The 14124-nt window shown below is 37.4% G+C and overlaps 1 protein-coding gene across 1 annotated transcript in view; it reads right to left on the bottom strand.

The window, feature by feature from the left end:
- The window catches only part of LOC140929158 (uncharacterized), a 67933-nt gene that overhangs the window by 10687 nt on the left and 43122 nt on the right, over nucleotides 1-14124 (bottom strand). Inside the window, exons 9-22 of the mRNA XM_073379028.1 lie at nucleotides 13494-13559; nucleotides 12950-13045; nucleotides 12037-12108; nucleotides 11560-11606; nucleotides 11064-11246; nucleotides 10513-10593; nucleotides 9318-9417; nucleotides 6490-6630; nucleotides 6059-6125; nucleotides 5855-5969; nucleotides 4997-5046; nucleotides 4619-4736; nucleotides 4001-4104; nucleotides 3773-3875 (exon numbers count right to left, since the gene is read on the bottom strand). Of these exons, the coding sequence (XP_073235129.1) occupies nucleotides 3773-3875; nucleotides 4001-4104; nucleotides 4619-4736; nucleotides 4997-5046; nucleotides 5855-5969; nucleotides 6059-6125; nucleotides 6490-6630; nucleotides 9318-9417; nucleotides 10513-10593; nucleotides 11064-11246; nucleotides 11560-11606; nucleotides 12037-12108; nucleotides 12950-13045; nucleotides 13494-13559 (1343 nt within the window). The remainder of the gene's footprint in view (nucleotides 1-3772; nucleotides 3876-4000; nucleotides 4105-4618; nucleotides 4737-4996; nucleotides 5047-5854; nucleotides 5970-6058; nucleotides 6126-6489; nucleotides 6631-9317; nucleotides 9418-10512; nucleotides 10594-11063; nucleotides 11247-11559; nucleotides 11607-12036; nucleotides 12109-12949; nucleotides 13046-13493; nucleotides 13560-14124) is intronic.

Genomic DNA, 14124 nt, shown 5'->3' with positions numbered 1-14124 from the left:
GTGCAAGGTAAGGGACATACATTCATTTGTGTAGTTCTTACGAGGTCCAAGGGCCATAAATCGATGGAAAAAACGAGGATCCGTAATTTACAGTACGGACCAAAAAAACCAGGCTAACAAGATGTTTATTACATGGCTTCTTCCTGTTTGGGGGACCGGAAACAAGTGTAGGACGCACGATTTGACAGCGATTTGACAGTCATTTGACAGGCGTCAAAAAAGAAAGTTTTTATTTTCGCACGAAAACAATAGCACATAACAAAGGCTTTCCGAGAAAGTAAAAACGAATTCGCCATGTTGAAAAAGTTTATCCGGTCAAAACTAAGAGAACTGTAAGTTTTAGCTCTTTATTGTAACGCTGGAGTATTTTAGAAACAGGAAACCGTGTCTGTCTAGAAGTCCTTTTTCCATCTTTCCTCCGTTTTTCCTTGTAAAAAAAAACACTGCAAAAGGCAAAGAAGCTTTTCAAGGTAAGTTTGTCGTCATTGTCGAAGGATTCGCTCGTTAATTGTTTTTGGGAAAACCTCTCTTTCTGCCAGTTCATTCTCGTCTTCAATTGTGATCTGACTTAAAATTTTCAAACACTGACTAGCATTCTCTTCCTCGGTAAGGTTACGATCACTCTTTACGAACTATAGACCGATCTCGATTCTCCCTAGCTTTTCTAAGTTCCTTGAAAAGGTTGTTTATAACCGTCTTAATAATTATTTAAGTAAACTAGAAATTCTATGCGATAATCAATTTGGCTTCAGGAAAAATCATTCAACTTCTTTAGCATTGATTGACCTATATGAAAAAATCTCCCTTGCTCTTGATCGCAATGAACATGCCGTTGGCGTTTTCCTTGATCTTTCTAAGGCCTTTGATACCGTCGATCATAATATTCTGCTTGACAAACTCGAACACTATGGTATACGTGGCGTGGCTCTGGACTGGGTTAGAAGCTACCTCTCCAACAGGTTGCAATTCGTTCAATTTAACGGTCAATGCTCCTCTCCTCAAACTATCTGCTGTGGTGTCCCCCAGGGATCTATTTTGGGCCCCTTGTTTTTCTTGCTCTATATTAATGATTTAAATAATGTATCGTCGCTCGTCGAGCTGATTTTATTCGCTGATGATACTAATTTATTTATGTCCCATAAAGATCCTGTCTACCTGGCAGCCTCACTCAATTCCGAACTTAATAAATTATCCACTTGGTTCAAGGCAAACAAACTCTCCTTAAACCTAAAGAAAACAAACTTTATGTTATTTAAGCCTAGACAGAAAAGGTATCATTTTCCAATGCAAGTATGCATAAAGGAACAGAGAATCGAACAGGTTAAGGAAACGGTCTTCCTCGGTGTAGTCCTTGATGAACATCTGTCTTGGAAACCGCACATTTCTCAAGTAGCTCGTAAAATCTCGAAATCAATAGGTGTCATTAATAGAGCAAGATTTTTTCTACCTAAACCGTGTCTAAAAACTCTTTATTATTGTTTAGTTTATCCTTATCTTCATTATTGTATTATTGTCTGGGGATCTACGTACAAAACCAATCTTCGCCGTCTTGTCTCTTTGCAAAAGCGAGTTATCAGAATTATTTCTAAATCAACTTTCGTTTCTCATTCAGACCCTATTTTCAAAGAATTAGAGCTACTAAAACTTTCCGATATTAGACAGCTAGAATTAGGTAAACTTATGTTTTCTCTTAACCATTCTCTTTTGCCTTCAAAGTTCAACAATTATTTTTCTTTAAACAAACAAGTCCATAGCTATGCCACTAGACACGCGAACGATTTTCACCTTCCCTCTTGTAGAACAAACCTCCGTAAATTTTCTGTCAGTTTCCAAGGACCTACTTATTATAACACTATAGAAAATGATATAAAAGAATCTAATTCTCTCCACTTATTCAAAACGAAATTGAAAAAAAAATTATATATGAATTATTAGTTATAAATCTTGTAGTAAATATAGTTATATTTCTTCCATGTCTGATATTATTTTTATACTTATTGTTACTTGTACCATACCTTATATTTTGTCAACTCAGTGTAATTAGTTAATTTATACTTACCTTCATTGTATTTTGCTTTCGATCCTGGCCTTACCGTTACTGTTAACTTTATTTTTACTCTGAGGGAGCCCAATGTCTATAAGCCTCATGGTTTCTGTTTGGGCTTCCTCGCCACTTTCATTTGCTTTTGTGTAACTGTCTTGTTTTATCGTTATTTGTATTTTTGTGGTAAATCAAATAAAGTTAGTAGTAGTAAGTAAAGTTAGTAGTTTCTACATCAGCTTCGTTCTCATTAAAACAAAGTTAGGTTAAAATTTGGAAAGGCAAAGTCAACATCCCTGTCCTCAGGGTTTACAGTCAAAACTAAGAGCACTGTAAGTATTCACTCGTTAATGTGGCGATGGAGTCTTTTGAAAACTGGACATGTCTGGCTCGAACTCGCCTCTATCTTTCTTTCGTTGGTCTTTGAAAAAATACTGCAAATGGCAAAGAAGCTTGTCAAGATGATCGGGTGCAGGTATGTTTGTTATCATATTTGTCGAAGGAATTACTCATTTTCTCTTAGGCAAAACATCTCGAATCTCTGCCAGTCGATTTTCGTCTTCTTAACTGTGTACTACGTTAAAATTTTCAAACACTGACTAGAATCCTCTTCGATAAGATTACGAGTTAGTTTCTTCATCGCCTTCGTTCACAAATAAGCACACGGTTTAAAATGTTGAGGGACAAAGTCAAAATCTAAGTCCTCAAGGTTGATAGACGTCTTGTAACTTAATTTCAACCTTTTTTCCGAGGTAAAGAGATTTAGAGCTCCGAAATGAGCATTTTCTTTAAACATTTTGGTCCGTACAGCAAGTTACGGACCGCAAATTGACCAATCGCATGGCCAAAACAGACTCAGCAATATAATAAGAAGGCTCATCGGCTTTCAGAGGGCTAAATGATCCCTTTTCAATACATGTTCGAGGTGGCTTCTAGGGCTTTTTCTCTGTTTGCGGAGGATTATCTTGGGAGTGGTCTTGGGAGTGCTGGAGCATCATCGCTTTTAGCTGCATAGCTGACGAGCATGTGACCAAGTTCATGAAGGCCCTTGTGGAATGCCTCCAGGAACTGTGGTAACGACTCGTTTCCTTTGTTCTTTTGGGTCTCGTCATTTTGGCATTTTTTGTTTTAGAAAGGTCAGTTAATTAAGGTGTCTCGCCGTTTATCAACCTTTGCTTCACTGCACTGTTACAGGTTCGCATACTCTCGATTTCCTGTGAGCAAAATATCGGAGGTACCTCGAGGGAGCTGAGCACTCCTTTGGCATTCCTGAGTGTCAGTTAAGTATACGCACATCTAATATGACTAGACCTGCTACGACGCGGCATTGGATCAATGAGCACTTGAGGGGACTTAGCGTGAGATTTTCAATACCAGCATCGGCTTTTACAGCCTGTGCAATGGTGTCTCCTAGGTAACTTGACAAAGGCATGTCTCTACCACACTGCTAATCAATCGTTCAAAGGTCGAGTGCATTACACAAACCAAATGGCATCACTACGCACTGACACAACCAATTAAAAGCAATTTTCATTGAAAAGTAAGGCATATGCATCCTTGCGGCTAACGATATTTAGGTCTCGTTAGTCCTCACATACCCCAATACTACAAGGAAAAAACACGTAAATACCTCCTTAGCTTTACCGTATAACGTTTCTAGCTACGCAATCGATTGCACTTTTCCATTATTGTATGAACTGTCGAGAAGGAAAGCGATAATCATTGGCCTACCTTATTTGACGTTTTCCTTATGCCGGCCAGGAAAAGGGCTTGGGCGAGTAGTAATGACAAAGCAAGGTTCATGTGTATCTTATGACGTTCGGACGATAGAGACCTAAAACAAAAGTTTTTTTTTTCAATTATGTGCTAAAAAAAGATAAGGATTATGTGTCTAACACAAAAGAACACCTACTGACAAAACTGGCTTGCTTGAAGATTTCCTTTTTTAGTTTCACTTACTCAATACTCAGCAATACAATAAGAGTAATGGCAAGAGCAGCTGTTGATACTCCGCAGCCGATGTAAGTAATGATGGAAAGAGCTAACTTGTCTTTCTCTGAGTTCTGTGTGAAAAAGAAAGCTTTAAGTTGAAATCTCGACCCTGCTAGAACAGGCCTTAGAATACCAAAACCAACATGAGAACGATCAGCTATAAGACATCAAACTTTTTAAAAACAAAAGTAAATGAAATATGTCATGGAAATAATCACCAAAAATCTATCGTGCAAAGTATTAACAAAAACTTGGCGCTCTTATTTGGCTCGTTCATAGACAGCAGAGGAAAAAAGGGAAAAGACAGACATACGGATGAGGCTGTCATAGGTGCCCAAGCAACGGCTGCTTGAGGTTATGGGGTTGCAGCAGCAGCTCGCTCTTATTCTGACCAAATTATTTCATTAGGGTCTTATCACAAGAAGTTTAAAAAAGGTTTCTTATCACCCTTTGAAGTTCTTATAAGAATGTTTCATCAACAAAATGAGGTAGCCTACGCAGAAATATAAACATGAAAGAAAAAGTTCAGTGGTTTGCAAGGCAAAAAATTTAAGAATAGAATAACATAATAGACTGGTATCATACCTGTATATTTTGGTGTTGTATGAGCACCGCAAAACTTGTGAAATGGTTTGTTTGACAAACTGTTCGTTTGGAGCTTGATTCAGTTGTTACCTCTTTAACGCCATCATTTGCCCACAAACTACGGTGTAACCAAAAGAAAAAAATCGTATGTTACAGAATTCTACAGTCAGACAAAAATTTGTACAAACTTTAAAACTAACAAAACAGCCCACTGAAATGGTTTGTTTCCATAGCTCCAGAGTGCAAGTCTGTATATACTGAGTTATGTATTTACTTGTAAATCTGATCACTTCAGCTGTTCATTCGATTTAACAAAGTTCAGAAGAAGAAAGAGATACTACCAGATTACGTGGAATGAAAGAAGAAACGCATTTTCACCTCTTGTGGATATTCCAGTAGGAGCACTGTTTTTGGGGGTTCTCCACTTCCTGCAAATATGAGCACCAAAATACCCTTTAAAAATTGTGTACTCGTCAGGTTTTGTGGGGGGGTGAGGCATTTGCTATTATAATATAGTAAGTCAGATAGCCATAAGTTCTGAAGGTGAGTGTTTTGATCATAGGTTGGTGCTATCCAGGCAGCTGATGGTTGAATTAGCTCATCGGGTGGACGATGATATTTCATCCACTGACAGTGTTTATGTGGCGGACAGTATTTTATCCGCAGGTTGGTGATTTATCTAGAGGACCAAGTTTATGTCGATGACAGTTTTTCACCCGCTAAAGAGTGTTTTATCGCACGTACGGTGTTTTGTGATGTAGAGAGTGTTTTCGGTGGAAAGTTCTCGTGTAAGAGAACGTTGTTATCCCCTGGATATGGTCTTTAGTTGCAGCTTCTGCCTCTGTGGTGACAGCTTTTTTACCTGGGTGATTGTTTTTACTGGTAGAGAGTATTCATGTGCTGGACGGTGTTCATTGTGCGTTTATGCAATACCTCGTAGCGCACAAAAATTGGAAAAGAAAGACGAACTTTATTTTACTTAGTTATACTGGCAAAATGCATGGTCCTTGATCAATTTTTTTCAAGCAGTTTCTCTGTCTAAGAATATTATAGAAATTTTAAGCCCCAGCTTAAATCCTTAATCTGGCAGTATTTTTAAGCCTTGTATTTACCATTCTGTACCCATGCATACTTTCCACTTTCGTTATGCAGGCTATTCAATAATGATCAAACACTATAATCTTCTACTTAGATTAAACATTGTGGACGAATCATTAAGTCAAATAAGTTACTTACCGTTGTTTTAAAGTTCAATAATGCAGGAGGTGAAAGTTTTGTAACAGGCTTGCCATCAAGCAGCAGAAAACAGGACATCACAGAGGAAGAAACTTCCAGGTCTTCTCCACTCGCCCTTCAAAAAATCAAAACAACGTTTATTTTTTAGTAGAAAAAGTACTTCTAAAGTATCGATAAGTGAAATGAAAAGGGTGATTTCATTACCTTCTTGAGATGTTAGGAAGCGAATTTTTAACGTCTTTGTACAGTAGAAAAACATACGTGTAGTTTTCTGCAAGAAGTAACGATAAATACCACCCAGCAGTAAATAACCATTAGTCCTTGAGGTACATTAAGGTGAAGAAACAGTGTTTTACTGTTGGAATTTGACCTTAGGTAAGTAATGACAACGAGATTTGATAATTAATATAGGGAACGATATAAGACCTTATATACAAACCGACCTGAGTAAAAAGATAAATGCCTGGATGAATAAATGGATTAATCCCCCTCTGCGATAAACGGGTGCATAAATAAATAAGAGTATTGAATAAGTGAACTGATATATGTGTGATAATGTATGCATACATTAATATGTTAAACACAGGTTATAATCATTATAGCCAATCATTAGTAACAAGAAAACATCCAGACACCTTTGCCGTCATTAAATGTCTCTTTAGGAATTAATGCGTAATCCGAATCTTTATTCCATGAATCTTTTGGAACTTTTGAGTCATGGGGAATCTTGATGTCTTCTTCAACGGCTTCCACAAAATTCCTTTCAAACTGCACCACTGCAAATCAATTGGACAATATGAGTTTAGTATCAATATAGTAATTACAGTTGTGAATTTTGACTCGTATCCACATTATCTGAGTTGCTGTAAACACAGGTTAACAATGTTTAATATAGCGAAACTCCACGGTTAGGGTTAACCGTGGGCGGAGCCCCATACCAAAGAAAACGTGGTAATCTACCCATACGAGAACATTTGGTAATCATGCGAACGTACGACCGCCCGACCGACCGTTCGTCCGCACCACAGGCATACCAATGTTTACTCTCACACTTTCTAGCTGGTTTGGGAGCCCAGGAGAAAACTGATTGCACATCAATGTTGTGATCAATTGACATCTGTCAAAACAGGGAATCCGCTGACCAGTATCATCTGACCGTATCGCGGGCTCAGGTGTCGACCCATCGAGGTCGAGTATTTTTTGAGGTTATCCGCAGACAAGTTACTAGTTTTCAAATGATCGCAGGCTAAAGTTTTTTTTAAAAAAATTCATATGAAATACGTTGTGTTTATGTAACTATGGCTCCGCACTATTAAGATCTTTTTTTCAAACTGACCCCGGACGCAAAAATTCAGCCAGTTATTTAAAAATACAGGTGGGGAAGACCTTTTTTACCATGGCCACGCTCTACGTCCAATTATTATGCTCTAATTGGTCAAAATTTGACAGGTGAGCTCCTGCGGAAAATTATGCAGCGTCTTGAAACTTTTTTACTTTGATAGCTGAAGCTGACATAGTTTTGTGTCAACTTGTGATTTTTTTAACTGTCTTTTTCCACTGGATTTGCAAAATGAAATACAGCTGCTATCAAGAGCTATCAAGAGTCTTCTGTCATTTATGACCAGTTTGTTTGTTGGGTTTCTGGTTGAGAAATGCGTCGCTTGTCAAAGTCGGAAATCATGCATTGTTTTCGTTTTTCACCTTGCTTGATGTGTAAGAGGGTTTAAAAGTCTCAAGCGATTCTGGCCTTACTTGGTAGCTTTCAGGAGCTGCATCTCGAATGGTAAGCCTGAGTAATTAATGTATTTGATGTTTGTTGTTTTTATATATATAATTTCATGAAGTCGAGCACAGCTTATGCGGCAAGTAATGCACGTTTGCAAGATTTGAGACAATGATCTGACGTAGTATAAGGTTTGATATAAGCTTTGATAAAAGCCTTTAGATATATTTTCTCACATAGAAAGAAAACGCTCCGAAGAATATTTAGTTATAAATTTGGCTGCAGAAAGAAAACTTTAAACGATTTTCTTGCCTCGAGTTCATCTTTGAAAAAAGCAAACACCGGGAAGCCAGCTTAAAACATAAACTTGTGCTTTAAGCTTAAAAGACTCAGGATTTTTAGAGACAGTTTAATACTTGTCCTCGTGAATGACAATTGTTGTTCCTGTAAATGTTCCATCGAATTATATTTCTTTTATATATCGTTAGTAGTCTCTCTTGCAATTTTAATCGCTGTGCCGTTTGTTTTCAGTCGTTCATGAACATCGCTTGCAGGAGTGCTCAAAATGCAGCGCGTATCAAACGCTTTTTTAAGATTACAGATCGTTATAAAACTATTAAATAAAAATAATAAACATAATAAATTATTTATTGTGTTGAAGCGTAACTCTATTAAAGTTCATTCAAACACTCGCAATACTCGCACTGCAAATTTGGCGCTTATCAAAAGTGAGAACCGGCTGGCCGAAAAGGCGTTTTTGGAAATTTTGGAACGGTTTCGATAAAAGCCCACGATTGATCGTCCTGAATATTGACAGAATGTAATTTTTCTTGAAAAATTATGAAATACTACATTCTGTCCGAGGTCTGTGTGATAAATACAGCGCCTCACAGTACTGTTTCACCTCAGATGTGATGTATAAAAAGTATAAAAGGTAAGGTTCTTTTAGACACCCCCAGATTTGTTGGCAAGGCTTTGTAAAGTAAACTTGTCGAACGCAAAAACTCCCCTGATTTGTTTTCCAGGCCTAATCTACCGTGATCAAGGGCCATTATGGCTCTTGAATGTGATCGAAGTTTTCGGTGTACATTTGAGGCTATCAACTCGATTTAAGATGTTTCACTCTAAAATCACTTAACCTTTCCCTCAAAAGTCCCATGAACGTGCCCTTAAGTTAACTGATTTGTGGATTATAAGTTTTTGATTTGATTTAAATTGTAAATTTATAAATGGGAGCTTTCGCTTTTAGCCCTGGTTAAATCTATATATCATAGCTACAATAGTACGCTCGCTCTGATTGGCTGCAAAGCGGGTTAAGATTTTCTTGCAATTACTAGCTAGGTATCCAGGGCATATACAATCTGTTTAACTTGATAGTGGGAGTCCATGTTATGATCAATTGACAGCTGCAAAAAAAAGGTATCCGCTGGTCAGTGTCACATGACTGTATCGCGCGATCAAGTGTACAACTCATTTAGGTGAGGTGTTTTAAGTAAGTTATCCGCCGACCAGTTATTGGTTTTAATTGATCGCAGGATCAGGTCCAACTTTTCTCATTGTCAAAGAAACTGTATTTTGATTTCTAACGCGTCGCCAGGTTCGTTTCGATTTAGTGAACATGACCTCGAATGACCTCTTGCGCGCGGATGTTGAACATTAATTATAAGAGAATACTATGAAAAAGCCCAGCCATGAGAAATACCGTTTTAACTCCATGGGCAGGTATTAAGAATCCCTTACCAATATTTGAGGTTGTCAAAGTGTAATTGATTTCCAAGGAAGAAGTTCCGTTAACTGTGGCTATTAACACATCTTCTAGAGCCACCATCAAGTTAGGCATCTAAGAGAGCGAAATAATAGAAACCGGAATAGAACTTAGGCCTTCTCGGTCAATTCATTTTGGTGACGTATCCGACCGCGTGACCCGAAACGCATAGGCCGCGCGAATAATGAGGCCTAGAGACTAGGCAAGAACTGAATTACGTTATCTTCAACTGTAACTATCACCACAGTTCTAGACGAGAACCATACTTAGGAATTTTTAATTACGATACTAAGTATCAGTACATAGGAACTCCGCCTTACAATCAGCTCGCTTATGCGAACTCGTCCTTTTGAAAAAACACAATGTTCTTTTCTGCTAAACGTAAAATCTACGCAGACTGTGTAACACTGTGTTAACACTTTATTCACTTTGTCACGGTTTTCGACGCCATCTTGACGAGTAGGCAAACGAGTGAGAAATTTAAGTGTTTGTATGACAATCTAATGTCGAATAATTTCCATAAAACGACTGTTCTGAAGAAAATATCAATTTTACACTAAAGCTACAAAGCAAAGGATTGTCCTAAACAATTTTGGGGAAGTACCTGTGCTTAAATTTCTCCAGAGGCTTGCTTTAGATTTTCCATATATTAGTCTGTAATTTTCCCGGGACTTTCTTACAGACAAATGTATAGAAATTTTTAAAAAGTGGTTCTAGGTCTTCTGGTGCATGTAACTCCCTTAATTTTTTTCAGTAGAATTCTTAGGAGTGAAGCTTTAGTTTACAAATCATATTTTTTTCAGAAGAGCCGTTTTACGGAAATTATTCATACAAACACTGTAATTTCTCACGCATTTGCCTGCTCGTCAAGATGGCGTCGCAAACCGCGACAAGGTCTATTAACAAATAGTTTCAAAAACATTAGTTTTGGCTTGAAATCTCCATGTCCATTGTTATCGTTAAATATTCGTTCATTAAAAAATCAGAAATAATAGTAATGACGTTAACCCTGTCACCAATTTATTCATTTGTTTAAACGCAGTACATATCATTGGAGACTGATTGTTGATTGCTTTATTTCTTCAAACCTTTAGGGGGTCAATTACTTGTCGGGAGTCCGATGAAATACACTTCACTGTACGATATATAAAGCATTCATACGTGACGAACCTGTTGATTTTGCCTCCAGAAATTGTAGTTCTTCTCAAGAATACATTCTGAAGTGGCGTCCAAAATGCCTTGCATCGATACCTAAAATACAATGTTACCATAAATTTAAAATATTGTCTGCAGAAACTACTCTACCGTATATAACCCGTTTTCTAACTCCGGTACCTGACAATCATGCCCCATTTCAAAGGTACCTCTTGACGGACGTTTGACCATCTTGAGGAAAAGGAAAAACTCTCAGTTATTTTACGCAGCTGTCTTACCAATAAAGAGCAGCCTTGTATGTTACATTGTTAATTAGGTGAATCCTTACGCAGACTTCAAACTAATCTGTTTATTTATTATTGTTCTTCCAAACCTACAAGGCAGAGTGGCAGGCCGAACGTTACCGGCCATTTTTCAATGCTGCACTGCAAGAATTTAGGGGCACTGTAACCTGGCAGCCCCCACCGGTGCACTACCTGACCGACTTAAACATCCACGCCTCTTTGTTGTAGCATATACATAAACATAATTGTCTATGGAGGAAAAGCATATCCTACGTTACTTACTACTGCAAAACCAAGATCACGCTTAGCAATCTCATGTTCAATAGCTGCGTAGTTTTCAAAAATATTCAGGCATAAATCTTCCAAGTCTTTAGATGAAGGATTACGTGACAGCAGTAACTTGTGATTGGCAAGATTTTCCAGAATAGCAGATTCGTTTAGTTTGCCATCTTGAATGAGCGAGGTCTTGTAAGAAAAAGAAGAGAAAGAAGAACAATTAGTTGCCGTGGGGAGGAAATAGGGGGCCAGCAACAGCGTGTATCATTAAATTCAGTTCAGGCTGTTGTCGTCATGAGTTTTTTACTTTGATTTAAAAATACTGATGCTCTCAGTCAGTTGTTCAATTTTTCACAGCTTTATCTTAGTTTTTAATACCCCCAATTATATTTCTGGGTCTGTTACGACAGCGGATACCTCCCCAGTCCTGTTGCTGTGGTGTGTAAAACAATAACAGAATTTCAGTGGCGACACGCATGTTGCATTTCCTCTACTGACTTACATATATGGCTTTCCAGTTTTCCACAAACTTGTTAACTGTCAAATTACCTAAAAGGGGTAAAGTTTAGGATAAAAAAAGTGAGTGATGTTGAGTGACAAGAAATAAATTATGTTACTTAAATATATACTCTATGGAGTGTTTTCACTCACGTGGCCATGAGCTATGCAAATTTATTGGAAAAAAAGAAAGATTTTACATAAGAAAAGATTTCAACTGCCACAGAACTTGGTTTGGGACACCAACATGGCCGCCGTTAAACTGTTTTGGAGCAACAACATGGTGGACGTCACGTCACGTGAAAAAGGTATATATGTTTATAATGCCGAGAAAAGTAGATTTGTTCACGAAGTAAGTTATAGTTCTCAGTAAGTCGAAGATGTTTTCCTCTAAAGAAGGTTATCAAAATGTTCCATATGACAACATGACTATAGAATGTGAATCAAGAAATATGAAGGATAGTTAGTATTTGCTAAGGACCTTGTGGTGTCGATGGTGTTGATGACTGTAATTGACTCGTCGAAGGACTCAAAACACTGTCTGTGCTGATACCTGATAAAAAATGTAAGCATCATGGAATTATGTTATTATCAGTAAGCCGGAGATGTTTTCCTGTAAAAGAGGGTAGTCAAAATGTTCCAAATGACAACATGACTATAGAATGTGAATCAAGAAATATGAAGGATAGTTAGTATTCGCCGAAGGACTCAAAACACTGTCTGTGATGATACCTGATAAAAAATGTAAGCATCAAGGAATTATGTTATTAGCATGTTAGATTAGTAAAAATTAAGCATGATTTTCAGAATTATTCTTTCATTACGAGGCTCGTGTCTTGCGCACGCTCTAAACCAATAATAAAATTATCAACTTAGAAACGGAATGATTCATAGCAAAGAACGATGCACGGTTGGGTTACTGGTGGCAGATATTGCATATTAATAAATATGATATTACGAACATTGGCTGGAAGGTTACATTGATAAAAAGGAAAATTGAGTATACCATGGAATTTTAATTTATAACCCAAGGTAGGTTTTACGCCGCTGAGTGGTGTCTTTTGGATAAAAACGTTCATGAGTTAGGGTGAGCCCTATAGTAGACGCACCAGCAAGACACACTACAACTCCTTGGTGCTGCTTTATAAAAAACTAGGAAAGAGGGTTAGGCGTTGTAACTTCTACATTTTGATCTAAAGCATTTGCCTACAATATCAAGAAATGGCCAAATGTAAATTAATTTGATGAAATTTCTTTAACAAAAGAAATCAGCCTGTGATCGATGTTTCAGCTCAACCACTTTTGACGTTTAATAAACCAGAATGGATTAAACAAGAGACATTAGCCTTTAGTCATAGCAGAGTCAGTGTAAGAGATTAACATTACAAACAAACCCATTATAGCTGATTGTGCCATTGAAGAAGACTGAAGTGGACTCGTTGTAGGAACTTCTACGGGTGACGTTACAATGAAAGTCGTGCCTGTAAAACCTGATGAAGAATATTATAGGAGATGGTCATTGTTGATTAAGAAATTATTTTCTGCCTTGAGTGACAAGAAATAAATTATGTTACTTAAATATATACTCTATGAAGCGTTTTCACTCACATGGCCATGAGCTATGCAAATTTATTGGAAAAAAAGAAAGATTTTACATAGGAAAAGATTTCAACTGCCACAGAACTTGGTTTGGGACACCAACATGGCCGCCGTTAAACTGTTTTGGGGCAACAACATGGTGGACGTCACGTCAAGTGAAAAAGGTATATGTTTATAATGCCGAGAAAAGTAGATTTGTTCACGAAGTAAGTTATAGTTCTCAGTAAGTCGGAGATGTTTTCCTCTAAAGAAGGTTATCAAAATGTTACATATGACAACATGACTACAGAATGTGAATCAAGAAACAAACATGAAGGATGGTTAACATTGGCCAAGGACCTTGTGGTGTAGGTGATGACTGTACTTGACTCGCTGAAGGACTCAAAACACTGTCTGTGCTGATACCTGATAAAAAATGTAAGCATCAAGGAATTATGTTATTAGCATGTTAGATTAGTAACAATTAAGCATGATTTTGAGAATTATTCTTTCATTACGAGCTCGTATCTTGCGCACGCTCTAAACCAACAATAAGATTATCAACTTCGAAAAGGACTGATTCATAGAAAACAACGATGCACGGTTGGGTTACTGGTGGTAGATATTGTATATCAATAAATATGATATTGCGAACATTAGCTGGAAGGTTACATTGATAAAAAGGAATACGAAAATCGAGTGTACTATGGAATTATATTTTATAACGTAAGGTTAGCTTATACGCCAAACGGTCATGAGTTAGGGTAAGCCCTATAGTTGACGAACCAGCAAGACACACTACAACTCTTTGGTGCTGCGTCATAATTAACTGTGAAAGAGGGTTAGGCGTTGTAAATTCTACATTAAGCATTTGCCTACAATGTCAGCAAATAGCCAAAAGTAATTTAGTTTGTTGAAATTTCTTCAACAAAAGAAATCAACATGTGATCGATGTTTCGAGGGCTTATTAAATGACCACTTTTGACATTAA

This window comes from Porites lutea, chromosome 2, assembly GCF_958299795.1.
Source record: "Porites lutea chromosome 2, jaPorLute2.1, whole genome shotgun sequence".
NCBI lineage: Eukaryota > Metazoa > Cnidaria > Anthozoa > Scleractinia > Poritidae > Porites > Porites lutea.
Note: the sequence above shows the minus strand (reverse complement) of the source record. Positions and strands in the feature narration are given on the sequence as shown.